This window comes from Hipposideros armiger, unplaced genomic scaffold (genome assembly GCF_001890085.2).
Source record: "Hipposideros armiger isolate ML-2016 unplaced genomic scaffold, ASM189008v1 scaffold_385, whole genome shotgun sequence".
Taxonomy (NCBI): Eukaryota; Metazoa; Chordata; class Mammalia; order Chiroptera; family Hipposideridae; genus Hipposideros; species Hipposideros armiger.
The window spans coordinates 1,329,795-1,356,047 of record NW_017731735.1 but is presented as its reverse complement, the minus strand read 5'-3'; the positions used below and the strand labels follow the sequence as shown (position 1 = coordinate 1,356,047).

Below are 26,253 nucleotides of genomic sequence, written 5' to 3'. Positions count from 1 at the left end.
TTTTGTAAAACGGAACAAAAAACTTCATCTATTATAGGAGCAAGAAAAAATCAGGAAGGGCACACAAACTGCTAATAATGCTTACCATGGGAAGCTGGGTGAAAGGTTAAAAAAAAAATTGTTTTACACATCGGTACTGTTAGAATTTTCACACAAAGCATACATTAATTATTATTATTTGTTTTGTTGTTGTGTTGTTTTGTTTTTAAAGAGTTTGTCAGAGACATGCATTCCTTTCCATCTCCTTCTGACTGGCTGACTGACTCACATCCCAGCCTCTGCCCCGGCACTCCACCAGCCCCACTTACAGATGCAGGCAGCAGCCAGCAGGCGGCCGGCAGCGTAGGGGGCGAAGCAGCTGGGGAAGATGGGCTGCACCATGTAGTTGGCAAAGGTGATGGCGATGATGGCCTGGCTGGTAGGCTCGATGATGAGGAGGGAGGTCCAGAGTCGAATGAAGGCAAGGAATCCCCCAAAGGCCTCGAGGATGTATGCATAGCTGGCGCCAGACTTCTTAATGGTGGTGCCCAGTTCCGCATAACAAAGGGCCCCAAAGACGGAGAAGAGGCCCCCAATAGCCCAGATGACCAGGGAGAGGCCAAAGGAGGCACTGTACATAAGCACGCCCTTGGGGGACACAAAGATGCCCGAGCCAATCATGTTCCCCACAATCAGGCACACGCCGTTCAGCAGCGAGATCTCCTTCTTCAGCTTCACCTGCTCGGGCCCTGGGTGGGCCTCCTCGTCCAAAGAGGAGGCGTCCCCCACGTGCTGGGAGGCCACTTCATACTTACTGCCCTCACCCATGGCGGAGGAGAAGAAAGGTTTCACCAGCTTCCTGGCATTGCCCTCTAATTAAGAACGATGAAGACATATATCAGGTAATTGGCAATTCCATAGAACCCACCCGCAGAGGGGCCAGTATGGGCAGCCTGCCCTCACCCACGCCCCCCTCTCTCTTGCCTCCCACCTCCCACTAACCTCTTCTTCTCATGCTGGCTCATCAAAACCACCCCAACTTGAATTTGTAAGGAAAGGCACTCATTCCCCAGATAGAAAGCATCTGTCTCTCATCATGAGGCTGGTGCCTACCTGGTTTACAAACTACAAAACTAAATTCTGGTTCTAAATCCCGAGCCTGCTGTGATGAGAGACAGGAGGAACAAGAGCGATCTGGCAGTTCCCAGGTGTAACCATAACGATTTGAGCAGGCGTTTTTTTCAGCCTTACTCCAAAAAAATTGTCTTCCCTCCAATTTCAGGCTCAACTGCGCTGAGATGTAAACTGAGGGACCAACCTTGCAAGCAAATAATCTGTGGGTTCTCCTCACAACACCGCTGTTTTTCCCCAAGGACACTAGCTCTGGCAAACCTAAAGTCTTCAGAGATCTCTTGCTGAAAACCCACAACCATCGCCCAGCTCAGGGGGCATCCCTTAACAACCCTTAGGTAAACTCTTCAACCCTAACAAAACCCCAGCAGCCCCAACCGACCCTGAAAGAAGACAAGCTATTCTCTTTTCATTGCTTTTCCTTTCCCAGGTACCTTTCCCAGTCCCTAGTATTCCAGACCTTCTACCATCAAATCCCCCTCACAGCATAGTTGCATCGCCCCTAAAAAAAAGTATGAATTGCAGAAGCGTTAGCCAAATGTACAGCCCAACCTAGAGATGATTGGAATCAGCTGATGACCACTCCCCACCCAGGAGTCGTTGCTGGAGAGACAGCACCCAAAGCCAAGGCCAGGAAACAGCTGAAGCGGAGCAGCTGATGCTGGGCACCACAGAGCAGGGACAGCTGAGAGAAAGATAGGCGAGGCTGGCCACGCAAGTGGAAAGATACTAGGGCTAGACGCACTGGGAAGAGGAAGTGATTCAATACTGCACAGCAGCAAAAGGGGTGGGGGCAAGTGAGCGGGGCTGAAGGAGAGGGCGAGAAGCACACTCACTACCTGGCCAGGGGTGTAAGCAGGTTCCTGCAGCGGCAGAGGCCAGTGGAGGTCACGGAGCTATGCTCTGACCACTTCTCCTCAGCCAGCAGTCAAAGGAATGGCCAGGCAAGTGCTTATGGATTTAAGTCAAATCAAGAAGTCAAGAAGGGCGGGGGAGAGGAGTATTAAGCAACTGTCTGGGTCCAAGGTTCATTGGCCCTTCACCTCTGCAAAAAGGGCAGCTAAGAGCTCTGGGATCAGCACTTTCTGCGATAAGGCAGACCTCCCTCAGGGATCTCCTTTGACAGAAAACAGAAGAAAGTGCCGCTCTGCAGCCCTGGGTAAATTGTCCTGGAGCAAATTAGCCAGTTTGAGGACAAGGCAGTGCTTGAGAAAGAATGCACAGCCCTCTCTCCTTGTCCTCCAGGCCCCACCCTAGGCCACTTCTCATCCCAAACAAGAAAGGCAGGAGGATTGCACAAAGACACAAAGGCTTGTCCACAAACCGAGGTTAGAGGAAGTATAAGTGCAATCCCTGCACCTCGTGATTGGCCGTCCTAAGAAAAGCATTTTGCACACTTCCCCACACAGAGTGAGGGGTGGCTGCCCTAGACCTTGGGTCATTACCTCAAGGCTGAGCCGTAAGCTACTTCCAAGGAAACAAGGTCGGGAAATGACACTCAAGCCTCTGGCTGTATCCCCACCCCCTCACATGCCCTTTCATCCTTAAGAAAACATACTAGGATCTTTGGAATAAGTATAATTCCTCTAAACACCTTCCCCAAATACAAGCTTACTCCAATTTCCTAAAAACAGGGATCGACAAACTGCAGCCCGTGAGCCACATGCGGCTCTTTGGGTACGTTCTGTCTCAAAAGTCTGCTGATCCCTGGAAGAGCCAATCCTGTCCCTCACAACAATTTAAAAATTATTTGAGAGCCATAAATATATTTTTACATAATCATCATTATGTGAATAATATCCTTAAAAACTTTTATAAATGAAACTATGATAGTTTTGTTTTCATTCTCACTTTCAACAGAGCCACATGTACGTACCCAAAGAACCGCATGTGACTCCCGAGTCCCAGTTTGCTGACCACTGGTGGTGGCTCTTCGGTCTCAAAAGTTTGCCGACCCCTGCTAAAACTATGGAGAAATAAGATTTCAATGAGCTATCTGAACAGACAGGCCCAGGACAGAAAGAAGCTGAGCATTTTTTGGAGATCATAGATTATTCTACCTTTATTATCTACTTAAATCTGGTATTTTGGATCTCTTTTACCAAAAGAAATACACTCTATCCATTGTGAAATCCAGCTATCTGTCCCTTACACCCTTTTTAAACAAACCTCTTTAGTTGTTCAGAAACAACCAGAGAATGAAGATCTAAAAATCCCGGGGGAGGGGGAGCAGCTGAGTGGCTCAGTTGGTTAAGAGTTGGCTTAAGAACACGGGCTCTGAGCAACAGGGCCGCCAGTTCGATTTCCACATGGGCCAGTGACGCTGCACCCGAGATGAGCTGTTGCTGAGCTGCCAACAGGTGGCAGGACGGCTCAGCTGGTGTAACAATAAGATTGCCTGTTCGATGGTGGGCTATGCCCACCCACAACTAAGACTGAACTTGGCACCTTGAGCTGAGCTGCTGCCTGGATGGCTCAATGGATAGACCGTGCGCTCTTAACAAGGCTGCTGGGTTTGACTCCCACATGGGATGGTGGCTACACCCACCCGCAACTAAGATTGTAACACAGCGCCTTGATCTTAGAGGCCACGAGCTGCCGACGGGAAGCCAGATGGCGACTGGCACCCTCCACAACAAAGACTGAAGAACAACAACTTGGCTGGTCCCCTTCCCCAATTCCCCAACACTGTTCCCCTCCCCCAACTCCCCAATTTTAAAAAAAATCTTTAAAAATAAATTAAATTAAATTAAATGAAAAAATAAAAAGAATAAAAATCCCAGAGGGCCTTATCTGTACCCTCCAGCCTCCCATCCTAGCCGCTTTAACTTTTTTTTTAAACCAAGAGAGGGATCCAGGTTTAACCTTCCCAGAGGTCATGCTTCTCCCAAGCCACTCTCATGAATGGCTGAAGTCTGTGGATGAAAAAAGGGGTGCTATGGAAAGTAACCTCACAGGGTGATCTGATCATAAATTCCTAACTGGGCAGGTCCTAATGGGTAGTCATGCCCCAGGTATATAACTTTTTTATTAAAAGGCTCATCTTTACCTTAAGCAATCCCTGTCCATTGTTTCTGTGCAACTAGGTTAACGCACCTTTGAAATGCCCTTTCAGACTCCTCCTTCTAAGACATGACACCCTTTTAGGTCCCTCCTTCTAAGACAAGACCCCCCCCCTCAAGAGAGCACTCAAGTTTAACCTGTAATCCAATCCCTGCCTTGCTTTTTCCTACCTCCACATAATCTTTCTTCGTCCTCTCCTTAATTTAAAATGCATAAAAGAAACTGTAAAACTGTTATTCTCTGGAGCATTTGAGATCTTGCTCCCTAGCATATATCATCAGTTTGGCTCAGATAAACTCATAAAAATTCTCTACAGGTCTGGCTGTTTCTTACATCAACAAATCCATCCAAAGGAGACTGTCCTTTTCTCCCAAGCTGCCCCCTAAATCCTTTTATAATAATAGCTGTCATTTATTGAGCACATACCTGGGCCAGACATACTGCTAAGCACATAAATGCCTTATCTCATTCAATCCTCCCTACAGCCACTAAGCCCCATGCCAGGGTGTCAAACTAGTGAGGGCAGCCGCTAGGCTAGCCACAGAGCCCAAGCTCTTAACCTGCACTACATGACCTCCCCAACCTCTCCACCCTCTCTGACTTGTCCAGCCTCTAGGCCTTCCTCAGACAAAAAAAGTACTTCAGGTGGCTCGATAATGAATTATCTCGGGGAGGGTGTGATTAGATGAAAAAGAAAGCCTTAGTCCTCCTTCAGCCCGAAGCCTAGACCGTCCAACAAAGCCCGTCCGTCTCCTTCCTGGCTGCTCCTCTCCTTTCTCATCCCTTTGCAGGTGATTACGAGTCCTCTTGGCAGCACTGCAATTGCTAGGGTGCCCGCTTCTAAAGCAAACAAGACACACGGAAATATATCATCATGCCTGCCCTTTTAAGACCAAATTCATCGGCACCAAGGGGTGGGCATGTGTCCTAACGGGATGTTAAAAAAAAAAAAAAGGAATGAAGGCGGGACAAAGGAAGGAGACAGCGTGAGAGAAAGCGGGGAGAGAAGTGTGTCGGGTTTAGTTCCTGGCTAGTGGAATCTGAAAAGTGAAGTCCTCATCCTGGAATCTTGAGACAGAAACTGTCCACACTCCAGCAAACAGCATACCCTAGCGGCCTGATCAGGAAGTGCTACGAGTAGAACCTCCTTCGGAGCCTAGCTTCACCCCACCCACACAAACTGGGCAGGGGGCTGTCCTTCACAGAAAAGATGCCCCTCTTTTCTCAACTACTGCCTAGCACCAACGCTGTGGGCATAAAGGCACCACCTTTGGCAGTTCACATTCCTCCCTGAGACCCTGGCTAACGGGGTAATGCTTCCACCAGTCAGGCAACCTAGGACAGGCAGGACTTCTCTTAAAGGGCTCTTCCACCCCAGGCTTTACAGAATAACTTTCCCATGAGATAACGGTACTCCTGACACGCAGCATCATTTCTTCTTTCCCTGTCTGAAGTGCATTCAAGACCTAGTGGGGATTACAGGAAAACAGACTCATCCTACAGCCTGTGGGAGAAGTTTCAGATTCGGGGGTTCAGGGAATGCAAGCAGCAGGGCCCCCAGCATTCGGTGCCTGGCACAGCAGCCAGTGACTCCCCTTGCACTGACCCCACCCATTAATGGCAGCACCAAAACACACTAGCTCCAGTAACCAGCACACAGTTCAGGGTCTTGGCTCAGGGAGCTAAATGTGAGCAGATACTTTCTCTCCCAGAGACCCCATGTCCTTCTGCCTTTCGAGCTCCAACCGGTCTGTGCCGCCTCTCCTAACAACAGAAATAGAAAACAGATAAACTCTAGTACAGCTAGATTGCCCCATCACCCCAGGCCGGAGGCTCAGCTCCTCCCTCACCAGTTCTCTATTTGGTTTTCTATTATATATTCCACTGTGGCTACAACAATCCCTTAAAATACAAAAATAAATAAAAAATAGTGAAACAAGGAAGAAATTGTGGCCAGGGCTTCCATTAACGTTAGGGCTGAAGTCTGAGCAGAGGGCTCTGCATAGGGAGGACCAGGGCTGGGACCTGGAAACAAGAGGCTCTTGGGTCTCCATTCAGTCAGTTTTCAGGACTCTCCCTCCTCGCTCTTCCTGCACTTCCCCTCTACCCACTGTCCCCGTCTCCCACCTCTTACCAGTCCTGAGACCTTTGGGCAGGTTCGAGGAGGAGGGGCTACCAGCTCGCTGGGGTGCGGGAGGGAAAGGTGCTAGAAAGGGGCACCCCGGATGGCTGGAGCTGTAGCAGCTGACTCTGAGGAGCAGAAAAGGCAGAGAGGTTGACGGGACCGAAATGGAAAACAGGAAAACACAAGTGTGACTATGGCTGGCAGCGGCAGCGGGGAGGGGCCAGGGGAACGGGCTGGAGTTGGGACCCAGAGGACCTCAACACCTGCCGCCTCTAGGCACCTTCTCCAGGAGTCCCGGCACCTCCTTTTCCCTACCTCTGCCCCTGAACTTTCTTGTTACCCTACATACACTGAGCACTGACGCTCTCCTAGCGACTCGCCCTACCCCCTGTTGCCCTTACAACTCCTCCTCCCCCTCATTCCACTTCCTGTGCATCTCCCGCTGGTATACTATCCTTGGTCCTGCGGAGGACACAGGATCCACGGTTAGGGCAATGGACCTCTGCGACCCCATCTCAAGAAGCTCACTGCCATTTCAGCCCGGATGTAAGGCAGTATATGCCAAGGAAGGCCACTTTTGGGGGTACAGTCAAGCGCGCCCGCGCGCGCGCGCACACACACACACACACACACACACACACACACACACACACACACTAAGGAAGCCCACTCACAGTCTCCAGTCCCCAATTGGTTCAGGTGATGTGTGTGTTGCCAAGTAAGGCCAGCCAAGGGGGCCTGAGTAAGCCCTGGCACAGGGCTAATGAGTTGGCACTCCTTCAAACCAGGATTATTTAAATATCTGCTGAATGTTTGTTTGTTTAACAAAAGTGGGGAATATGATTTTCTCGGAATAAAAACTGTTAGCCTCATTCTTTCTATTCAAATTAGAACTTATATGAATTCATTACGTACAACTTTCTGAAGCAGATGACTTCTCAGTAGGCATATTAGACCATTTAAAATATAGATATATCATAAATCTCTCTCAGGGAGTGGCAATTCACAGCATATGATGCATTCTCAGAATTCCAGCTGTGATTGCTTCCTTTAGGCAACTAAAAGCTGATGACAGAGCTACACCCTACAACTTTTAGCTGTTATCTGTGGGTTGCAAAATTATTCTGGAGACAGGTGGTCCAGGTAAGCAGTTGTTAAGGATCTCTCAGTGGATGGGAGCCAACATACAATTCACCAAGAGACAGAGACAGAAATCATATTTCACTGGCACCAACTGTCCAAATTAGAGTACTCTAAGAATGATTTAGTGCCATTTTAGACCCAGGCTGCAGCCCAGCTGGTCTACCCCTTAATCCTCCTAGGGGGTCAAGTCCAAGTTGTAAAATGAGGGAAAGTCTAAGGAAGTCTAAAGCTTCCCCTTGGTCTGGCCCCTGTTCTCTCTCCCTCCACTCCAGCCACACTGGCCTCCTTGCAGTTGCCACACAAGCATGCTCCCAACTAACAACTTTGGCAATTGCTGTTCCCTCTTCCTGGAACATTCTCCCCGGAGGTATTGTTCACTCCTTCATTCAATCCATTCAAGTCTGTGTTTAAACTCCACCCTATCAGAGGCCTTCCCTGAGCAGTCTCTGAAGAAGCCACTTCTGTCAATCTCCATCCCTTCACCATGACTTTTCTTCAAGGGCACTCACTACCACCAGGGGTTTATTCGTTGTCACCTCACCCACTAGAATGCAAGCAATACCAGAGCTTTATTCACTCCTATCCCCAGTAGAGGGCAATTTTTTGTAGACAATATTTGCTGGAAGAATAAATGAATAAATGCTGTTCCCCCTAGACTGATTTCCCAGCTGGCTAGGCTCTGGGAATGTCCTTAAACTTGCCCTTCAGGCCAACCTATGTTGTTGATGCTCTGGCTCCTAAGCAAGGAGTATTTGGAGGTATTTATTCTTTTTGATAGTAATAGGTTGAAGGGAAGGGTATAATTTTCATTTTTACTGGGAGGCCCAAAATGGTTTGAAACTTTTTGTTTCATTAACGGGAAAACAAAAACAAAAAGGCCCTCATCTAACACGCTTTCTGCTCTCCTGAATCCGGGAAGCTCTCGGTGCTCGGTCCCACACCCAGGCTCCGGGACCTGTCTGGATGCGGCAAGAGCAAAACACGACGGCAGCGAAGCGGTGGAAGGGCAGAGAAGGTGGAGGGAGGCAAGCGCTCAGGTTCACGCAAAGGAAGGTGGGTTCGAAAAGAGTGGAATCGCAAACCCTTAAGCGTTAACTGTTCCCAGAGCCCCTCTCGGCAATCCCGCCCTCAGCTCTCTCTGCCCTTCCGGTCGTTCCTCGACCCTTCCCCACACCCTCACCGCCCCCGCCCAGCCGGCGTGCCGCGCTTCACCTTTGCCACTCTCCCCCACCTAGTCTTGCTTTCCCGGGGCTCGGCCCCTTCACGTCACTCCCGCCGTCTCCTTCTCTTGGCTCCCGGTTCCGTGTATACGACCCTAAGATCTCGCCTTCCCAAACCCCGACCCTACCACCGCCCGCCCTCAATGCCCCACTGAAGAGCTCGGTCTTTCCTCAAGTCCAGGTCCAACTGCGAAGGCCGGACCGGGTACTGCTTTGGGGGACAAAGGACCCCACTCCACCCGGCGTCCCATCCGTGCCCTCCACCTGGCCAAGCAGCCTCCGCCCCTCCCGGGCTCCAGGAAGCGCTAGAAGAGGGGGGCTATGGGTGTAGGCGAAGGGGGCAAAGGGCGGAGAACCGAGAGACCCCGCAACCCTCTCCCCGGCCGTCTGCTCGCTAAGGCACAGCTACGCTCTTGAAAATGACCGTGAGCACCCTTCGACGCGTCCTCCGCACCGGGAACGCTCAGCTCCCTTTTCCCTCCCCCTTAACCCAACCCGAACTGGCAACCCGACGGGGGTCTGGACGAGAGCGCCAAACCCTGGCAACCCCACCTCCAGCCCCGAGACGCTCGGCTGAAACTCTGGAGGGACCCTGAACTGCAGAGCCCTGTAGAGAAAGGGAGTGGGAGCCGCGCCCGATTGGAGCCATGGGAGGGGTCTCCCGGAAGGGCGTCTCCTCTACCCGGTTCTCAACTCCCCGCCCCTTCGGGGGAGTTGTTGCATCAGCTTCCAGATCCCAAATTATAGACAGTGGTCTCCAACAGGCCGGGAAGGTGTCGGGCAGTAGAGCCGCCGCCAGGAGGCAGCACTTAACAAAAAATGTCCGGGCTGAGGGTGCCTGGGAAGCTGGACTCACCAAAGCACCTTTCATCTGAAGAGTCTTAGTGGCAGTGTGGACACAACAAAAGAGGGATTTGCTGGGCTAGTTCAAGAAAAGGGATCTGAAAATGCTTCACCACGTTTTAAGGCTAAAAGATAACTTGCAAATAATACAGTTTCTTTTTGTATACCTTTTGGACCGTCCAGCTTTTTTTAAAGCCAACATTGCCACTCTGCAGAAATTCAGAGAGCCACCTACCTTCAAGACCAGTCTGGTGGACAGACACACAGCTTAAGAGACGTCCCAGCTGTCAGGCAAGTAAAAAGAGTGTAGCCGGAGGCCATAATTTACCCATCTTGAAGCTGGGTCATTTAACCTGTACTGATTTAGCAGGGATTTGACAGCCATGGGAAAAGAAAGGGAATATGTTACAATAAATTATGTAAGTAATAAGAAAATAATATGCAAAGCAATGTATTGTGTGAGTGGGTGGTTTATAGCCAGCCGTCAGTTCCCATACTTCTTTGTGGGGGTGACAGTGATCTCATCTTGAGCTGTCTGTCCCAAGGAGGAAGACAATATGAAATAAGACACTTCCCAAATTAGTTCCCTCTTCTTCAACCTTAAAATTTGGTCACAAGCACGCAAAAAGGGAAAGAGGATACAAAATGATGTGGAATTGGCAACCTAGAGTTAGCTTTACTTACGCTCTTCTCCAACATCATTTATTCATCACAATGGTTAAAAAGCACCTAATTTCCTACAGCAGTGCACTTGTACAAAAATTACTGTACACAGACCTGACAGAAGGATATTTGAATAAACATATTGGACAAAAACATGAGTGGATAAGCCAAATACAGGCCACGATGCCCCTGAGAGGCAAAGGAATTAAAGTGAGGGAAGACATTAAGCTCAGGTTCCTGCTGCTTCCTGTTGCTCTTAACTCCAGCCTTTGCCAGATAAGCTCCAGAAGTTGAAAGATATCTAGTTTGGATTGCTGAAGCCACTTTCCTGTGGCTTATGAGTCTGATGAAGTCATTGGGGAGTGCTGCACAAGTACCAGACCCCTCCCCTGCAAGTGTTCCACGAGGTCCCTGAGAATGCTGATGATGTCAGCTGTCAGCACTAGTGTTCTCTCTCTCCCTCTCTCTCAAAATCCTAACCCATATTTTCTACAACCCATGGATTGTCCCCTTGCCACGTCAAACTAACCACGTCAAAGGCTGAACTTGTCTTTTTTCCAAAGACCTTTCCCCTCCCACATTTCACAGTTTTCCAAGTCAAACTTCCCATCCTGCCCCTGAAGTTCTCCAGCTCTAGCTCCTTGACTCCCACAGCTATTAAATTATTGCACATGTTCACTCTTGCATGTAGGGTTCACATTGTCCACATTATTTTGTTCACTTTAATGCATGTGTCCTTTTTTATGATTTTGCAAATCAATGGTGTCCCCCTAGTGCAGCGGTTCTCAACCTTCCTAATGCCGTGACCCCTTAATACAGTTCCTCATGTTGTAAGTGACCCCCAATCATAAAATTATTTTCGTTGCTACTCTATAACTGTAATTTTGCTACTGTTATGAATCGTAATGTAAATATCTTTTTGTTTTCCGATGGTCTTAGGCGACCCCTGTGAAAGGGTTGTTCGACCCTCAAAGGGGTCGCAACCCACAGGTTGAGAACTGCTGCCCTAGTGTGAGCTACTAGAATCGAGGAGTGTTACTGGTTCAATTCTATAAACACTATAACGATATAGCATTGGTGGTAGTGCCAGCCTGTCATCTTTCCTTCAATCTTGAATGTTGACACTGAGGTTATTTTTCTAGCCCTTGGCTTCTACTACTTGATTCCTTAACTGTAAACTATGTAATGAGATTCCAGTGCTGTCTGCCTCAGCTGTCTATCTTGGAACCAGCCAAAGGCACATGGAGCCCAGCTTGGGGAAGGTGTCGCTCAGTTGTTACTGAAACTGTAAAACAATAAATCCACGACCACATTTTGGTTCAATTTCCTGATCTCTGAAAAACTACAAGCAATCTGTACAATGATTACTTCCTGGACTGTCTTATCTACTTTACAGGTTTATTATGAAAATTGTATGAAATCATTTATATAGAAGTGTTTTGATAAGTGAAAATGAACTGTATGAATGTCAGATGATAATGGTACTCTATTGTCTTATTTCCCTTGCTTAGTTTTTTGGATGCATCTGTTGGCTTATAGCCAAGGTTCTTTTGTTCCCATGCCTTCTTCTGGTTTTACTTCTTACACTAGGATCCACCCTTCCCCTCTTTCAAAGCACAGCTCAGAGCCACCTCCTGTGGAAAAACTTCCCAGTCTTGCAGAAGGAAATGATAAACTTCCATATAGACCATTATACCACTCCCTCAGGTTCCCCCAGTCAGCACATGTTTAAGTGTCTAGCCTAGCACACAGTAATAGGCCCTTTTGTAGAAGCTTCACCATTTATAAAGCACTTTCACTTACCTTATCATTCTTTAAAATGTTTACATAAATGTGATGTTTTAAGGTTTTTTTAAATGAAGAAAATAAGGATAAATGACTTCCCCAAGGCACGTACGTGATTAAAAAAAAAGAAGAGGGAAGGAGTCACAGATATGGGTTTGCCACCTACAAGTACCTTTCTCACAAGGTTCTTACAAAGATTATATTAGACAATGTGTGGTGGTAGCTCTTATAAAAATGGAATCAGATCTTAGTTCCAGTACTTCTTCCTCAAGAAAGCCTTCTTTGACAGCCTACTCTAGATCAAGTTCCCATTATATACGCACAAACAACTCATACTTCCCTTCCCAACTCTCATCTCATCTGTAATACAGTAAATAATGTGTAGTTATTTGATTATTGTCTTCTCTCTCTAGATTGGAAGCTCTATCAGAATAATGATGTCTGGCTCTCCACAGAATCTCCTGCGCCAAATATAGTGCTTGTCATAGAAGTTCTTTGATTTTGTTGGATAAATGTAACTTACTTTTTTTTTTTTTTTAAGCTGAGCCATCCTGTCACCTGTTGGCAGCTCAGTGGCAGCTCAGCTCCGGCCATGAATCGAACTGATGACAGTGATGCTCAGAGCTTGCATTCTTGAGCGAGCTCTTAACCAACTGAGCCACTCGGCCGGCCCTGTTGAATAAATGAATGAGAACTAAAACCCAAACTTTCTGATTCACTCTAGGTTTGACTTAGGCTAGGAAAAATATGTTACAGTGATGCAGAAGATAGAATCAGGTAATGTGTATGTTAGGATAAATTTCAAAGGACTAGAGATCGCTACAGGGAGGTCGTGGAAACAGTTCAGAACGGTTCAGTCTGGGAGAACACGACTTTCATTGAGGATGCAACCACTACTGAGGATGCATACGCAAAACGACCGTTTTCGTCCAAGAAACCCAGCCGCAGTTTTGTCCCTCTCTTCCGTACAATGACCCAAGATGGCGGGGCCCGTGACTGAAAACTAGATCAAGATGGCGGCTTCCTGCTTCCCCCGCAGCGTCGTGCGTGGCCACCGAGGCCACGCCCACTTCCGGCTTCTTGGCTTCAGCATGGCTGCTTTAGGTACTTTGCTCTCTAGTAAGTGGGTATAGGGGTCCATAGGCTCGGTAGCTCATGGGGGCGGGCCTGGAACTCCTGAGCTGGGTGCACGGCCTCTCTCCCAACTCTGCCCTGTTTTCCCAGCAGGTGTCAGGAGGCTGCACTGCAGCGCGGCAGTTCGGGCGGGCAGCCAGTGGAGACTCCAGTGAGTGCGGGTTTGGGGGAAGCTGGGGGTACCAGAAGCTGCGCTGAGTCCTAACCAGACTATTCTCCACCCAGGCAGGGCCTGGCTGCCAGCCCCTCCGGCTATGGGCCCCTTACGGAGCTCCCAGACTGGTCTTACGCGGGTGAGTGCTGATGTGACAGTAAACTCTGCTTTGGAGAGTTTCATCCAGAGAAAACGCCCCTGGACAGGGCGGGTGTGTAGGGCGGGGGAGGGTGTCAAGGTGGAGAGTATGTCTGAGTGGACAACGAGTTGAACTTTATATTTGTAGGTGGGGTAAAGAAGCCCTATTATTTATTTTGTAAATTAAACTGCGAGGATAGAAAATAAAGCTGTACAGGATCTTTCTGGGTTGTGCAGATAAGCAAAAGTAATTCTGACTTGGGATGCCCCCTGAGAAGGCAGTGGCAAAATTTCTGTGTTTCCCAAAGGGGATGTGGTTCTTAAAAAGTTGGGAAGCACCGCCTTTCATTGTGGTGAGTACATTATTTGAGATTTGGTACCAAATGCAGGGAGAGCTCCTTGAGAGGCTGTCTAAATGAATTCTCAGAGAGGATAGAAAAGTGAGGACTGAGGATGGTGGGCTCCCTCTAGAAAAGCCTTTTCCTTTAAAACAAACAAACGAAACATACGCCCTAGGAGGAAGGTATGTTAGAAAAGTTGAAGTGACAACCCACACCCCTCTGAGGAACTCCAGGTGGGAAAATTGAGGTCTACAAAAGTAAGTGAATTGCCTGTGATCACCCACTAAGTAATAGCAAAGCCAGGACTAGAACTGGGCAGAGGCCTGACCTGCTTCAACAGCACAGAGACCTGAGTGTTAATACCCTTGTGGGTTTTGTAGGAGTATGGTCCTGTTTAATCAGATACTTGGTGGCCGAGGAATACAGTGAAGATTTTTTTCTACTTGTTATTTACTGTAGGAAGCCTAGGATCTCCCTGAAGTAGTGTGGAATATTGGAAAGACGCTGGAATTGATTCTTTTTTTAAAAAAGAAGTTTTATTAGGAAACAGTGTGTTTTTCCAGGACCCATTAGTTCCAAGTCAAGTAGTTGTCTTCAATCTAGTTGTGGAGGGAGCAACTCCCTGGCCCATGTAGGAATCGAAGCAGCAACCTTGGTGGTATGAGCCTGCGCTGTAACCACCTGAGCTAACCTGCTGCCCTGGAATTGATTCTTTTTTTTTTTTTTTTTTAGGGAATCTTTTTTTTTTTTTTAAGATTTTATTGGGGAAGGGGAACGGTGTTGGGGAATTGGGGAAGGACAAGTTGTTGTCCTTCAGTCTTAGTTGTGGAGGGCGCAGCTAGCTCAGCTCCGAGTCCAATTGCCATCTGACCGCCCTTCAGCAGCTCGCAGCTGCTTAGCTCAGTGTGTACTGTTCAGTCTTAGTTGCAGGTGGGCATAGCCCACCATCCCATGCAGGAGTCCAACCAGAAACCTTGTTGCTAAGAGCGCACGCTCTAACCACTGAGCCATCCGGCCGCCTGTCAGCAGCTCAGGGCAGCTCAGCTCAAGGTGCTGTGTTCAATCTTAGTTGCGGGTGAGCATAGCCCACCATCCTGGAATTGATTCTTAATCCAGGCTTCTCTCCTTGCTAATTTTGTGGGTCTTAGACAAATTACTTAATTGTATCTCAGTTTCCATTAACATTCCATTTAACATCTGTTAAAGAAGAATACCTATTTCATAGGGTTCTTGTAAGGATAAAATGAAACAACTAATGTAAAGCACCTCACAGACAATATTGGTTCTCTTTACTGATAAATAATATCTCTTACCTGTCTTGCCTTCAAACTTTTGGGCAGAGTTTTCTTTCTGTTTCTTTCTTTGTTGAACATGTCCTTTCTCTTCATCTCCATTATAAACTACTTGAGATACTGCATCTTTTTAGCAACTCCACAGATATTTATGAAATTTTTATTATGTGCCTATGTGCTTACACTACAGTGAAATCTAGCGATACAGTCCCTGATCACAAGGAACTTAAAGTCTACTTGGGGAAATTAAGTATGGACATTTTAAAAATTAAATGATAGGGCCGGCCGAGTGGCGCGTTGGTTAAGAGTTGGCTTGGGACGCCAGCTCTGGGCAGCAGGGCCCCAGTTCAGATCCCATATGAGGTCCAGTGACGCTGCGCCCTCTGCAGCTGAGATGGTGAACAACAGCTTGACCTGGAGCTGGGCTGCCACGAGTCGCCGGCAACGGCATAGGCTGCAATGGGGGCATAGGCTGCAATGGGGTCAGCCGGCAACGGCATAGGCTGCAATGGGGCCAGCCGGCAGCGGGTGTGAGCTGCCATGAGCCACTGTGAGCGGCCGTCCAATGGCCGGCAAGCGACTGCCTCACCCGGGAAGAGCGCAATGATCACAATACCAACATGGGCCAGTGAAGCGACATCCTCCACAACCAGACTGAAGAACAAGGGAACAGCAAATTGTCTGTTCCCCTTTCCCTATTCCCCAACTCTGTTTCCCTCCCCCAATTCCCCCAATAAAATCTTTTTAAAAATAAAATAATAATAATATTCAGTGAGCGCTCTGCCCCTTTTCAGAAGGATTTGAGATGGCTAAATAAGGCTACAAACAATAGTACAATAAATGTCCCATCTATTTAGATGATAATTAAATGATTGATATGTATATCTTTCATAAGAGAGACTTGAAGAGGTTAGAGAAGGGTTTCTGGGACAGGTAGGGCTTGGGGTGGGCCTAAGGATGAGAATTTGGCTGGAAGGAAAGGAAAGAGGCATTTGTCTCATTATGGAATAAGATGGAATTTAGCAAAAACTCCTTTGAGTAGAATAGTGATAGATTGCTTGAGTGGAAGGTTTCTGAAGACAGGAGATTCGGCATTGCAAAGGACTTTGAATTCCAGGCTAATGAGGGGTAAGTGAAATAGAGTAGGAACATGCCTAGGAACTTATTCTTGGTAATTCTGGCATACTTGACCTTGAAGATGAGGTACATGTTTTAGGAGAATTAAGCCACAGTGGGTATGAAATGGAAGAGAGGAGCTAGAGATTGGTTCTTCCCTCATTCCTGTCAGTGCTTTCACAAGGTGCTACAGATCATGTCTAATACTTGCCTTTTCTCTCACTTCTGTCTGCAGATGGCCGCCCTGCTCCTCCAATGAAAGGCCAGCTTCGAAGAAAAGCCCAAAGGGAGAAGTTTGCAGTGAGTGGCTAGAGCCCCAGCCGGGGCAACCTGCATGTAATCAGAGGAAGAAAGTTTAAATCGTAATTTGTCTTGAGCTGTGTAGACACCTGAGCTAACATGTACCCCTGATTCCAAGGTTTTAACAGTATTGTGAGAAGCGGGGGATAGAGTGGGGCACTCCTAGGGCAGGAACCAATAGTAGATATTCTGCCACACATTTTACTGCCTTCCTCCTGCTTCTAACCCAGGTCCTGGTCCCACCCCTTCCCAGTCAGCAGTGTCACTTTTCAGCTGAAACCTCCGACTTTGATCTGTGAGTGAAAGGATATATGGTGCAGAACTCAAGCCCCAGATGTTATCCACACTGTTTTCCTGTCTGTTTCAGAGACGAGTTGTACTGCTGTCACAGGAAATGGATGCTGGATTACAGGCATGGCAGCTCAGGCAGCAGGAGAAGTTGCAGGAAGAAGAAAGGAAGCAGAAAAATGCTCTTAAACCTAAAGGGACTGCACTACCAAGTCAATAAAAAGCAATTCCTGTCTCCCTTACCCTGCCTCTCTCTGGCCTTCTTTTCTATCACCTAAATGCCTCATCCCAGCCAGAGGAGAGCCTCTTTATTCCCAACTATCTTCAGAGCAAAAGATCTTGGACACCAAAAACAGGCTATAAGATCACTGCCTAGAAGGGTTGGCAGTGCCCTCACCCCTGGCCCCGTTCTAGTTCAGGATAATCTTGCTCAGGTAATCTTACCCCCTCCTTTGCAAGTTATAGGACTGGCCCCAAAATGAGCAGTAGCTACTATGCAAATGTGAAAAAGGGGTAGCAGTTTTCTTGGGCTTAGGCAGGCACTCAAGCCTTGAAAAGCGTATACAGTGCTCAATCCATGTGCAGTTACACATTTAATAAATGTTTTGATGAAAAACTTTCCAGCTGAGGTCTATTTCTTGGCAAGCAACTGGTGTCAGTTTTTCTAACTAGATATATGGCCCAAGAGGATACCCCACTGGGAAACTGACATGGGAAGAACCAGACTTGGGTGTTGGATGTTCTAAAGATTTGGGTCCTGAGGTTTCTGTGGTTCTGTTTGAATTCCAGAGGTTGGTTGGAGAGAGGGCTGCCCTCCTGACCCCACTTTGTGTAGGGAGCCCTGGAGGTGCTCAGTCCCCAAACAGTCGCTGTAGGATAGGTATCCCCCATATACCTCCCACAAACCTATTCGCTGTCCCCAAGACCCAGGGAAACCTTACATTTTATTGATCATGGCTCCTTCCATGGATTCTGTGGGGAAAGGACCTTTGCTCCCATTACAATACAGAGCCCTGGACTTTTTTCCCATTCTGCACAAACTTGGTTTAGTGCCTGGATCTCTAGGATTTCTGGAGCATCCTACCTGACCTAATTTCTGTCCGGCCTCCATTATTCCTTCCCTTGCTTTCCTTCCCTCCCTTCTTCCCCCAATACCTCCTTCCTCTCTTGCTGACCAATGCAATTCTTGGGTCTTAGATTTCGCTGATGGTCGAGTTTTCTGTCTCCCACACTTTTCCTGCTTGTGTTGTGCTGCTTTTCCAGATCTAGTTCTCAACCTCTTATCTCTCCCTTTCCCAACCTCGGCTTTAGCCTGCCCTCCCCATTCCGTGCATACCTCCACCTTTTGTTCTCAGAGACTAAGTCCATAGTCCCGAAAGGAGTTTTTACCCTTTAAGGAACTGCCTCTTTTCCAGTGTAGGGAAGTAAACCCTACTTTTAATCTCTTCTAACAATTTTACCAAACTTGATTTGCCTTTCCCCAGATTCCGTGGCCTTGCACCCCTTTCCTCCCCAGCCAGTTCTAATCTAAGGAGCAGCCAGATTGAAAATGGCATAATAAGTAGCACATTTGTCTTTCTATAAGGATGGGACCCACACACACACACAATCCAATGTGGTTGTGGGGTGAGTTGGTGGTAAATTGGGTTTTGTTGTTGCTTTTTTTTTTTTTTTAAACGGACAGAGGTAGTTGTCAAGAATAAGGGACAAAGGTTCAATTTGGTTGAGTCACAGGTCCCAGCAGACAAACCCCCCAGCCCCGGTCTCAGGATGTGGAGGACCCCTCACCACCATCGCAGACTGTGAACTTGTTTGCCCCAGCCACTGAGCCTCCTAGTACTTCCCACTCTGAGGTGAGATAAACGCTGAATACAAGAGGAATCAAGCCACCCAAAATATGCTTAAGGGGAGAAAGTCTCCCACATCCCGTCTTCTGGGTCCTTCCACTGCCCCCCACCTCCACCCCTGGGCTGTGGCCTCAACCCCTGGAGATGGCAGCCTCCGCCACAGAAAGTCAACTTAGGCTTTTTTTTTTTTTTTTTTTTTTTACCGGGCTCTTCTTGGCTGTAATTGGATTCAGGCTGAAACAACCACGTCCGCACCGGGAAAGGAGGGCATTGGGGGCGGGGGCGGAGGAGAGGCTGTGGGAGAAGGGAGGGACCAGAGGAGAGCGAGAGAGGGCTCGCGATCCAGTTCGCCGACTAAGCAGAAGAAAGATCAAAAAACTGAGAAGAGGGGACGAGCAAATAGGCGCTTTCAAGAACAATCGCCTCATCTCCAAGTGGACAGCGCTCTAGGAATCCAAATTCAGTGCCTCCCGAAGACAAAGGCGCCCGAGGGAGTGGCGGCGCGACCCCAGGGCTTGGGCCCCGCCGCGGAGCCTGCACGGCCCCGCTGCCCGGACGGTCGCGGACCATGTCTCCCTCCCCACTGCCCGCCAGCAGTCTGCTGCTCCCCCTGCTCGCGCTTGCCACCGCGCTCTCCTCCCTCAGCTCGGCCCAAAGCAGCTTCAGCCCCGAAGTAAGTGAGTTCCTCCGGCCCTGCCCGGAGTCGTGCAGCCAAGGAGGCGAGCCCGGGGGTCTCCAAGGGGACAGCCCCATTCGGAGAGGAGGGCTCTCGGGGTCTTGGCTGCTCCGGCCTGCAGGATCCCTTCTTTTTCCTTTCCTTCCTCATCTCCAAACTTCCAAGTCGATCCAGCTTTTTGCCTCCTCCAGCCTACCCACTCCCCCTCCGCCGCCTTCTTTCCCACTCTTTTCCTTGGGAGAACTTTACAGCCAGGCCCACTCCCGCCCCTCCCCAATTCCCCCGGGCTCTGAGCTCAGCTCTGGAACCAGTTGGGAGCCTGATAAATATTTGGACTCCGCTCAGACCCCGCGCTGTCTTGATTTCTTGTCATGTGTGAGAGTTTGTTGTTTCTTCAACTTTCCAGCTCTCCCGCGCACTCTCACCCGCGCTCGCCGGCGCCCGGGCGGACAGGGAGGGCTCGGGGGGGACCGTACTGCGGCCGCGGCCCCCCACGCTGCGGCCGCTGCCGGCTTCCCCGCCTGCGGGGCCCTCCACCCATGCATCCGCGCCCAGGTGGGGTCGCGGGTGGACGGCAGATTGGCCCCAGCTCCCACTCACCCCCGCCTCCCTAGGAGGACCCCCTCTGGGTCCCAGCCCAGAGCCCTGGCGTCGAGGGTCGCGGCGCTGGCGCCCTGGCCGCCTTTCCGTGCACACAAAGCTCTCGTTGTTAGCGGGGGCTCTGCAGGGCCGCCGCCGCCTCCTCTGCCCCCTCCACCGTCGGCGCCTTTACGCCCTTTTTGTTGTTTTTGTTAATTGCTTTTCTGTGTTAATTGCAGGGAGATTTGGGGCGTCGCACGGGGAAATGTGGAGAGGGCCTGGGCCCAAGCGCCCGCGCTGGTCTCGACTGAGTCCCGCGCCCCCCGCCCCCCCATTCCCCGACGCAGGCCCACCGGGCGGGGAGGAAGTCGCGTGGGAGTTGTCTGAGGAGGTTTTTCCTCTCTCTCTCTCCCTCTCTGTCTCTCTCTCTCTCTCTTTTATTTTGAGGTGAAGGTGGGAGACGGATTTGATCAGCTTCTTATTTTGGGACATCCCAACCCACTCAGCCCTGCGAGGGCCTGGGTGCCTGGGTGCGGTCAAGAGGGGCTGGGAAGGGCACGGGAAAGGGGGAGGGGATCTGGACTTGGCTTCCTCCGACCTCGTGGGGGCCCTGGTCCCACCCCTACAGGAAACATATCCAAAAAGAACACATTCTCTGTGTCCTGAAGGGATCTGAGGCTGAAATGAAAAGTGTAGCTCTGGGAATGGAAGTGACCAGGAAGTGTGAAAATCTGCCCTTCAGCTAATCCTGGCACTGGCCAGGAGGAGGCATCCTCTTTTCAGGCCTGGAGTCTTCATCTGAGGCCTGAAAGGAGCACTCCCAACAAAAGGAATCTGGGCGCCTGAGGGGCTGCCCACTGCCAACATTGCCTGCCCTGCCTTCCTCCTTTCCCTGCCCCACTAGGCCCCCTAAGGGAGGGGCAGCAACCCTGGCTCTGCTTTAAGTGGGTCATGGGCAGCCCCGGTGCCAGAACCACCATTTGTTTCTGGGCCATAGAGGGGTGGGAGGCAGAGGGAGGGAGGAGCCAGCCCAGAGGCTCCCGTCCAGGGCCGGCTGGAGAATCAGAGATCTGCCCCCTACCCCAGGACTCCTAGGCCAAAGGTAGGACTGCTTCCCTTGACTTTCTGCTAGGAGAATACCTTTCAAGACAAAGCCAACCAAATTTTTTAACCCAATATCGTTAGTTGCTCCCTCTCCAGGCCAATCTGGAGGGAGAGCTGGGGTGGCCCAGGCCTCAGGCCTCCATAGCCCTCCACCAGCTCCAGGACAGCCCTCTCTTCCCCTTGGCCTGTCTGGCACTCAGCCCTTCCCCCACCCAGCCGCAGACACAAGAGTCCTCTCTTCTGTGGTTCCCACTTCAGAGTCTCTGTGGTTCTTGCTTTGCTCAGAGCCTGCCCCTGTGAGGGAAGAAAGCCTAGGTCTGAGAGGAGGAGAGGGACGGGGGCACCTCCTTTCCAGGCCTTGTGACGCTTGACTCCAGGGAAGTCCCTGTTTTTGACTAAGTCTCCACTTTTAACTATTGGAGGTGGGATGGGGGTTGTAGGTGTGAATATTTAGACCTGCCAACCTCCTGAAAGACTCATCAGGGAGGGAATTTATCCCAGAGCCCCTGGCTGTGGACTCTCCCCACCTCTCTGCCGCCCACCCTCCTGTCATCTTGCCCTAGGAGAATTCCTCTCAGTTTTGCTCCCTGAGGGTTGAGGTGGCCTGATCTCAGTCCTCCTAACTTCCAGTTCCACAGTAAGTCACTCTCATCCTTCTTTAATGCTGAACCCCTACCAGGGTTCATAAGCCTGGGGTTTGTCTACCCTACAGGTGAGGCTAGGGGCAAAGGGAGTTTCCTGCATATTTGTTCACAGGCCACAGCAGGTCTCCCACAGTCACTAGCTGTGGCATCAATCAGCGCAGGTCAGGGCAAGCATACAGCTGCTGGGGAGAGCAGCACAGGCCTGGAGCACCCTGCCCTCCTCCCCTTAGCATACCAGAGGTTAAACTTCACTCCCTCCTCTACCCCTAAGGAGGGGCTCTCAGAGCCCTGGTGGTGCTAGGGCTACTTTGGCCAGGCCTATTGGCTGGGGAAAAGGCTGGGTTGTTTACATCTAGGGCCCTAACTCCATCAGCCTTGGGGGATCACTTTCCAGAACCATGTTGCAATTCTTGCCCCTGCAGGCTCAGGTCCCCAGTCAGCTGCTCCTGAATCACCCCCAGCCCCTGTTCAAGAGCAATGTTCCACCACTAGGGCCTGGGCATAGAGGTGCAGGGCCACATGGAGATCCATCCTAATAGGCTGCGGTGGAGGGGGCAGTACCTAACAACAGCATCCTCAGCCCCTCTGTCCCCCAAGCTCCCATCCCAGGCAACTTGCAGCCCTTCTCTGGACTACTTAAGAAGGCAAGACTGGAACAGGGACCAGATATTTGGGTACTATCTCCCGATAGGAGAATCCAAGCATTTTCATATCCCATATATAACTTGGCTCATTTTACTTTGCAGGCTTTAGGAAAGTACTCCATTGTTCTTACAATAAAGGCTGACTCTTTCCTCAACAAGATTTTGTGGTGTGTGTACCTTTCAATCAAACACCAAAAACCTAACTTTAAGGCAATATGCCAGCCTTTATATTATGAACAATTCTCAACATACCTGAAATAAAATACGATCACCAAGTCTCCACTTCCACTCCCATCTCCCACTCTCTCTACTGAGAATCTTAAATGGGCATTTAGGTCCCAAGCCCTAGGTCAGATGCTGCTTGGATGGGGACATTGGCAGGATCCTGGCTCTGGCTGCATCACGCTGAACACCTGCAGAGGGCCCAGCTTCGCCTATCAGCAGCCAGCCTCAGCCCGAGCTCCTTTTCTGCCCTCCTTCCTAAAAAGATCTCAGCTGGGTGGAGGGGGAAGAGGCTGAGGGCCTCATGCCAAGCCCAAGACTGTAGCCCCTCAGCCACTTCCCCCTCCACCCGTCATGGCACAACCCATTCTCGGGGGATATGCTGTACTTACAAGAACGCTGACACAAAGGGGGAAAGTGCTGGAAGGAATGTTGGTTCTGAGGAAGACATCCAAGGATTCAGGTAAAGCACAAGGGCTCCCATCCTCAAGACAGCTACAGCCAAAGTCCTGAGGTTGGGCTCTCCACCCCTGTGTGAGCCCACAGCTCCAAGAGGACAAGCCATACTGGGGCCTGGGCCAGAGTTCAGGTCCAGCCTGGGAGTTCCTCCAGACCCACTGCCAGAGCCAGGCTGGGAGTTCATTGCCCTTCCCTCACCAAGCCTAGGGTTCATGCCAGGTACCATGAGGAAGAAGAGGTTCCCTTTGGGCCATGTGGGAGTGCTCTAAGCCGCATCCCTTTCTCTACAGGCCTGGCTGCAACAGTATGGCTACCTGCCCCCTGGGGACCTGCGTACCCACACACAGCGCTCTCCCCAGTCACTCTCAGCTGCCATCACTGCCATGCAGAGGTTCTATGGTCTGCGAGTGACAGGCAAGGCTGATGCAGACACCATGAAGTAAGTGCTAGACCCTGGCAGGAATTCTGCCCAGCACCCGCTGACATAACACTGAGCACCAGAGAAGTTGCTACCGGACTGAGTCTTGGCCCCATACCTCATCCCCACATGATAATCCTGACTCTCTCCTAGTCACCCTGACCTTCCCCCCCACTGACCCTGGGGCCAGACATTCCCCCTGTCCTCTGAAGACCTTTCTCTTTCATACACTATACTGATCCCCGTCCTCACACCCCAACCTACCCCAGGGCCATGAAGCGCCCCCGCTGTGGTGTTCCAGACAAGTTTGGGGCAGAGATCAAGGCCAACGTGCGAAGGAAGCGCTATGCCATCCAGGGCCTCAAATGGCAACATAATGAGATTACTTTCTGGTGAGTCCAACCGGCAAGTGGCCTTTCTGACATCAGGTTACTTTTCCCTACTAGTTGTGCTTACAGAGACTCAGAGGCCTCCTGCTGTACTCACCTCTCCCTGGGATGTGTCCTTGGGAGTGGGGAGGAAAATGGCTGTCATTTGGAGAGAGGTGCAGCCTGTGGGGGGGAGGGGGTACACCCAGGGCCAGAAAGCCAAAGCCTGAAGATCCCCTGAGCCCTCAGTACTTGGGGCAGAAGCATCCATTGTGAGGCAGCAGGAAGAGATGGGTCAGGCAGAGGTGGCCGGGCAATTCAGCCAGACCTGGGAGAGTGCAGGGAAAGAGAACTTTGCCCCTTGTAATCCTAACATACTCTCATCCTATCCCCACATGGCTGGACCTCAGCATCCAGAATTACACCCCCAAGGTAGGCGAGTATGCCACATTCGAGGCCATCCGCAAGGCTTTCCGTGTGTGGGAGAGCGCCACACCACTGCATTTCCGAGAGGTACCCTATGCCTACATCCGTGAGGGCCACGAGAAGCAGGCTGACATCATGATCTTCTTTGCTGAGGGCTTCCATGGAGACAGCACGCCCTTTGATGGCGAGGGTGGCTTCCTCGCGCATGCCTATTTCCCAGGTCCCAACATCGGAGGGGACACCCACTTTGACTCTGCCGAGCCCTGGACTGTCCGAAATGAGGATCTGAATGGTGAGTCGGGTAGCCCTAGGACTCTTATTCCGGGAGAGTCAGCAATTTGTACAGAGTTGTTCTGCTTCCTCCCAAAACCTCATGCCCCAAAATCTCAGGGCTACGACGGACCGCAAAGGTCTCCAGATATGATTTCCAATAAAGGCAAGAATCCAGCTTTGAGCTGCTTATAAGTGGTTCCTTCTCTTGCCCAATAACTGATTTCTCAGTCAGACTTCATAGCATCCACATCACCAGCTTTTCCAGACAAATGTTATTCTAACTCCTGGGAGAAACAGGCCCAGGTAGGACCTTGCTTCCCTTGACACAGTCTCCTGGGATTGGGATCCAGCTTCAGAGCACTCTATCACTCCCACCTAGAAGAGCTGTGGGTTGCCTGGTAGCTTTTTGAGTGGAACACTTGGCAAGCAGGTTTGGGTGTGAAACTGAAGCCTCTGGTGGGAAAGCCGGGAGCCTGAGGGAAGGGACCCAGGCTGTTTTCATAACCCTCCCTACCCCTCCAGGAAACGACATCTTTCTGGTGGCTGTGCACGAGCTGGGCCATGCTCTAGGCCTTGAGCATTCCAATGATCCCTCAGCCATCATGGCACCCTTTTACCAGTGGATGGACACAGAGAACTTTGTGCTGCCCGATGATGACCGCCGGGGCATCCAGCAACTTTATGGTGAGTGATCTATGCCCACCTGCTCCTTTTTCTCTGCTCCTTGTCTACTCTTCATCTCTCTGGCCTGCTCATGTATTCCCTTCCCCAATGCCCTACAGTCTCCCTACATCCCCACTCCCGACCCTGCCTTCATCCACTCCCACTTTTGAGTACACCTTTTCTGTCCTCTCCCAGCTGATTGCTTCAGCCTCCTTTAGAGGTCCATCCACACCTTTCCAAGGGGGTTCTCTGCCCATGTCTGTCCTTTCCTCTCCCTCTGCCACCAAGTCTGAAGTGCCCCTCTGTTCTCTGCCCCAGGGAGTGAGTCAGGGTCCCCCACCAAGATGCCCCCTCAACCCAGGACCACCTCCAGGCCCTCTGTCCCTGATAAGCCCAAAAACCCCACCTATGGGCCCAACATCTGTGACGGAAACTTTGACACTGTGGCCGTGCTCCGAGGGGAGATGTTTGTCTTCAAGGTGAGAGGAAGAAATGGGCTGGTTTGGGGGACAGAAGGGCTCTATGACTGGGGAGGCAGGGTGCAAACAGCAGCAGGAGGACTAAAAATTAAAACAGAGACAGTGGGGGAACTGTAGGGACTGAGCCAGAGGACTGAGTGACAAGACATAATGTACTCTTCCCACCTCGACTGCCTCCCAGGATCGCTGGTTCTGGCGGGTGAGGAATAACCAAGTGATGGATGGGTACCCAATGCCCATCGGCCAGTTCTGGCGGGGCCTGCCCCCATTCATCAACACTGCCTACGAGAGGAAGGATGGCAAGTTTGTCTTCTTCAAAGGTAACCAGGCATTCTTCCTTAGTCTTTGGGTGTGGGGAGGGTCTCCCTGGAGGAGCAGATTCCACCTGACTCTTCCATAGACCCTAGAATCCAAGTGGGACCCAGATCCTGCCTTTGTCTCCTCCCCAGGAGACAAGCACTGGGTGTTTGATGAAGCTTCCCTGGAGCCTGGCTACCCCAAGCACATTAAGGAGCTGGGCCGAGGACTGCCTACTGACAAGATTGATGCTGCTCTCTTCTGGATGCCCAATGGAAAGACCTACTTCTTCCGGGGAAACAAGTAAGACCTCAACCCCTTGGCCCCAGGCCTCCCTCCTCAGGCACCACCACCGGATTCCCACAATTCTAGAGGAAGACCCACTTTACCCCTGGGATGTTTTCCTGGAGAAGGAGCTGGCTGAGCCTCTGTTGTTGCC

At 50.4% G+C, this 26,253-nt stretch overlaps 3 protein-coding genes across 13 annotated transcripts in view; 2 read left to right on the top strand and 1 right to left on the bottom strand.

Annotated features, from left to right (window-relative positions):
- The window catches only part of SLC7A7 (solute carrier family 7 member 7), a 29,605-nt gene extending 23,123 nt beyond the window's left edge, over positions 1–6,482 (bottom strand). The window contains exons 1-3 of one of the 6 annotated variants that reach the window (XM_019663163.1): positions 6,308–6,397; positions 5,811–5,937; positions 309–851 (exon numbers count right to left, since the gene is read on the bottom strand). In XM_019663163.1, the coding sequence (XP_019518708.1) occupies positions 309–807 (499 nt within the window). In that variant the 5' untranslated portion in view covers positions 808–851; positions 5,811–5,937; positions 6,308–6,397. Of the gene's footprint in view, positions 1–308; positions 852–1,662; positions 1,922–1,946; positions 2,813–5,810; positions 5,938–6,307 lie in introns of those variants that run through there. The other 5 variants (XM_019663166.1, XM_019663165.1, XM_019663161.1 and 2 more) reach the window with 5 other exon arrangements.
- Positions 6,483–12,985: 6,503 nt separating this feature from the next.
- Positions 12,986–16,957, top strand: MRPL52 (mitochondrial ribosomal protein L52). 6 transcript variants are annotated; one of them, XM_019663012.1, is made up of 5 exons: positions 12,990–13,071; positions 13,177–13,237; positions 13,312–13,379; positions 16,363–16,427; positions 16,795–16,957. In XM_019663012.1, the coding sequence occupies exons 1-5, from the start codon at positions 13,044–13,046 to the stop codon at positions 16,933–16,935; spliced, it is 363 nt and encodes a 120-aa protein (XP_019518557.1). In that variant the 5' UTR covers positions 12,990–13,043; the 3' UTR covers positions 16,936–16,957. The 6 variants fall into 6 exon arrangements, with proteins under 6 accessions (XP_019518562.1, XP_019518557.1, XP_019518559.1 ...); XM_019663014.1 differs by having other exon boundaries at positions 13,006–13,056; XM_019663015.1 differs by having other exon boundaries at positions 13,008–13,056; positions 13,180–13,237.
- Positions 16,958–18,857: 1,900 nt separating this feature from the next.
- Positions 18,858–26,253, top strand: part of MMP14 (matrix metallopeptidase 14) — a 9,492-nt gene continuing 2,096 nt past the window's right edge. The window contains exons 1-8 of the mRNA XM_019663193.1: positions 18,858–19,235; positions 23,181–23,329; positions 23,578–23,700; positions 24,087–24,394; positions 24,898–25,059; positions 25,357–25,517; positions 25,699–25,837; positions 25,967–26,117. Of these exons, the coding sequence (XP_019518738.1) occupies positions 19,131–19,235; positions 23,181–23,329; positions 23,578–23,700; positions 24,087–24,394; positions 24,898–25,059; positions 25,357–25,517; positions 25,699–25,837; positions 25,967–26,117 (1,298 nt within the window). The 5' untranslated portion in view covers positions 18,858–19,130. The remainder of the gene's footprint in view (positions 19,236–23,180; positions 23,330–23,577; positions 23,701–24,086; positions 24,395–24,897; positions 25,060–25,356; positions 25,518–25,698; positions 25,838–25,966; positions 26,118–26,253) is intronic.

Bases quoted from the DNA above. Each gene is read 5' to 3' on its own strand.
- MRPL52 (XM_019663012.1), top strand. From the start codon at position 13,044: ATGGCTGCTTTAGGTACTTTGCTCTCTA. The intron at 13,072-13,176 runs GTAAGTGGGTAT...CTGTTTTCCCAG, and splicing joins TTTAGGTACTTTGCTCTCTA to CAGGTGTCAGGAGGCTGCAC. The intron at 13,238-13,311 runs GTGAGTGCGGGT...TTCTCCACCCAG, and splicing joins GGCAGCCAGTGGAGACTCCA to GCAGGGCCTGGCTGCCAGCC.